At 39.5% G+C, this 2,471-nt stretch overlaps 1 protein-coding gene across 2 annotated transcripts; it reads left to right on the top strand.

The window, feature by feature from the left end:
• The first annotated feature begins 380 nt into the window (after positions 1-380).
• LOC132069420 (uncharacterized) lies at positions 381-1,658 on the top strand. 2 transcript variants are annotated; one of them, XM_059462769.1, is made up of 4 exons: positions 381-510; positions 637-735; positions 834-920; positions 994-1,658. In XM_059462769.1, exons 1-4 carry the CDS (start codon positions 493-495, stop codon positions 1,282-1,284), a joined length of 495 nt encoding a protein of 164 aa, XP_059318752.1. In that variant the 5' UTR covers positions 381-492; the 3' UTR covers positions 1,285-1,658. The 2 variants fall into 2 exon arrangements, with proteins under 2 accessions (XP_059318752.1, XP_059318757.1); XM_059462774.1 differs by lacking the exon at positions 834-920.
• Positions 1,659-2,471: the final 813 nt, after the last annotated feature.

The following is a 2,471-nucleotide window of genomic DNA, read 5'->3' as shown; positions in this document are numbered from 1 at the left end:
GGCCCTGGTGGTGGAAGACACCATCTGGTAGATGAGGCGGATGAGGCCGATCTCATTCCAGAGGGCGTTCACGGTCTAGTCCATCCGCAGCCGTTCCAGGCCGGTGGCAGCTCACCTGGGGACTCACCTACTTTTACGCCGACGCTCTTACTTGCCGAGATACCCTCGGTCGTCATCACCGCGCCGAGCCGTAACGCATACATGGAGGAGCGTGATAACGTTGATTGGGCGGCGTTACGCGCTTACTCATTAGCTGATGAGCGGCCTGTGAGGAATTTAGAGGGAGCCAGGATTCTTGACTTCGATGAGTTTTTGATCCCGTTAGTATTTAAAATACTTATTTGTTCATTTAAATTATTTATTTTAAATATATATATATTACTCATTATTTAGTAATATTTTATATTTTAGGATTCGGCGCCAGCGGGTCCACCAGAGCCACCCACTCAGGCATTTTCTCATAGGTCTGCCGAGCCAACGGTGTCTTCCCATATGACTACCGAGCCACAGGTAAGCTTTTTATTAAAATTTGTTTTATTCAATATAAGGTCAATATTTAATATATATATTTGATTATTTAAAGTACTTATTTTAAATATGTATGTTACTTATTATTTCATTTTTTTAATATTTTAGGATTCGGCGCCAGTGGGTCCACAGGAGCGACCCATTCAGGAGCATTCTCATCAGCCTGCCGAGGCAGAGGTGTCTTCTCATGAGACTACCGAGGCGCATGTAAGTTTTTTACTTAAAACTAATTTTATTCAATATAAGGTAAATATTTATTTAATTTTTATAACCTTTACTTGGACTTCGAACAACATCTCGTCCAGGAGACTACCTCATATTCACCACCACACCCATCTCAGGAGCCTACAGACCCATCTCAGGAGCCTACTCAGGCGCCCGTTGACACACAGGTTTGATTAAATAAATAACGTTAATGTATTCAATATAAATAAGAAATGGTACTAATTATTATATACTTTTCAGGTTCATCCTTCGGCGCCTGAGGTGGCGACTCCCGACGAGGAAGAGGTCGAGTTTCCAGACCTAGCTCAGCCTGAGGTTCTGAGCGTGCCAGCGGGACTAGATCCCAAGAAGAAGCACGTTCTAGTTAAGGGCGCAAGGGCTAGGGGAAGAGGAGATGATCATGACTTGGAGCGCCCGGTTATTAAGAGGAAAAAGGGCGATGGAGACGATGGCGAGGGCGGTGGGGATAGTATGAGCCTTAGGCCTAGGGATACTCTCCGGCATACTACATGTGGGACCCATCCTCGATAATGTATATACATTAGTGTTGTACAATTTATCGTAAATATTATATATTTTTTGCATATTTATACATATTATCTTAGTCTTTATTATTGTTTATCGTTTCACATCCTAAATTGATAATAAAAAAAAACGTGACACATTCGAAATAAAGTTAAGCATTAATTTAAAAATAAGACGAAACCCTAAAAGATAAATAACGTAAAGCTAATGACTACAAGTCTTCAAACAAAAAAGGACTTCGAGCACTTTTCAACCACTAAAACGACAATCCAAAGTATTGCGTATTCTTGATGTATTGAGCCTATTTTATTAATTGTACAAATATAAGTAGGGTTCTATACAAAATATTGAAGTTCCGGAGTCTCAAAGCATGATTAATATACGGCTAAACTACGTAGAAAGGAGTGAGAATGTAATAAGAGGCTGGTTTTGGAAAATGGCGATCGCTATAGCGCAAGAAAATAATGCGCTATAGATGAGAGACAAATGTCTATAGCGCAGTATTTTACTGCGCTAAAGCACTCAACGGGCCCGTTAGAGTTAAGTGCTATAGCGCAGTAAAATATTGCGCTAAAACACTTAACGGGGTCGTTACGGTTAAGTGCTTTAGCGCAGTAAATACTGCGCTAAAGGTACTTTTGTAACATTTTTTTTTGTTGGGGTATTTTAGTTCAAAATGGTTTTTTTGGGGGCATTTTGGTTCCGGACTCCAAAATGAGTGTCGTAGAGATACGATTGCTAAGATGGATGTATTGTCGTATAAGACTGGACAAGATTAGATGACTACATTCACAAGAACGTTCAACTAGCACACATCGAGAATAAAATGAGAGAAAGTCGCTTGAGATAGTTTGGTCATCTCCTACATCGAGTGTCAGATGCACCGGTCCATAAATGTGAAATCTTAGTGAGTTAAAGTGTTAAAGGAGATGAGGTAGACCAAAATTCATTTGGAAGAAAGTTATCTCGAGAGACCGATAATTTCTTGAGATTGAGGTGTAATGATTATTAAAATCATTAGAATTAACATTGAGGCTTATTCATAGGAAGATAATACTCATTTCACCGGGACTCATCGCCATAATTCATGTTATTTATCTTCATTCTTTGAGGATTAAGTATTACAAGATTACATGTTTTACGAAATTGAAGGTAACAAATACTCGGATCAGGTGGAAAAATGTTGGTATTTC

The sequence above is a fragment of the Lycium ferocissimum genome, chromosome 1 (assembly GCF_029784015.1).
Source record: "Lycium ferocissimum isolate CSIRO_LF1 chromosome 1, AGI_CSIRO_Lferr_CH_V1, whole genome shotgun sequence".
NCBI classification, from domain to species: Eukaryota; Viridiplantae; Streptophyta; class Magnoliopsida; order Solanales; family Solanaceae; genus Lycium; species Lycium ferocissimum.
Note: the sequence above shows the minus strand (reverse complement) of the source record. Positions and strands in the feature narration are given on the sequence as shown.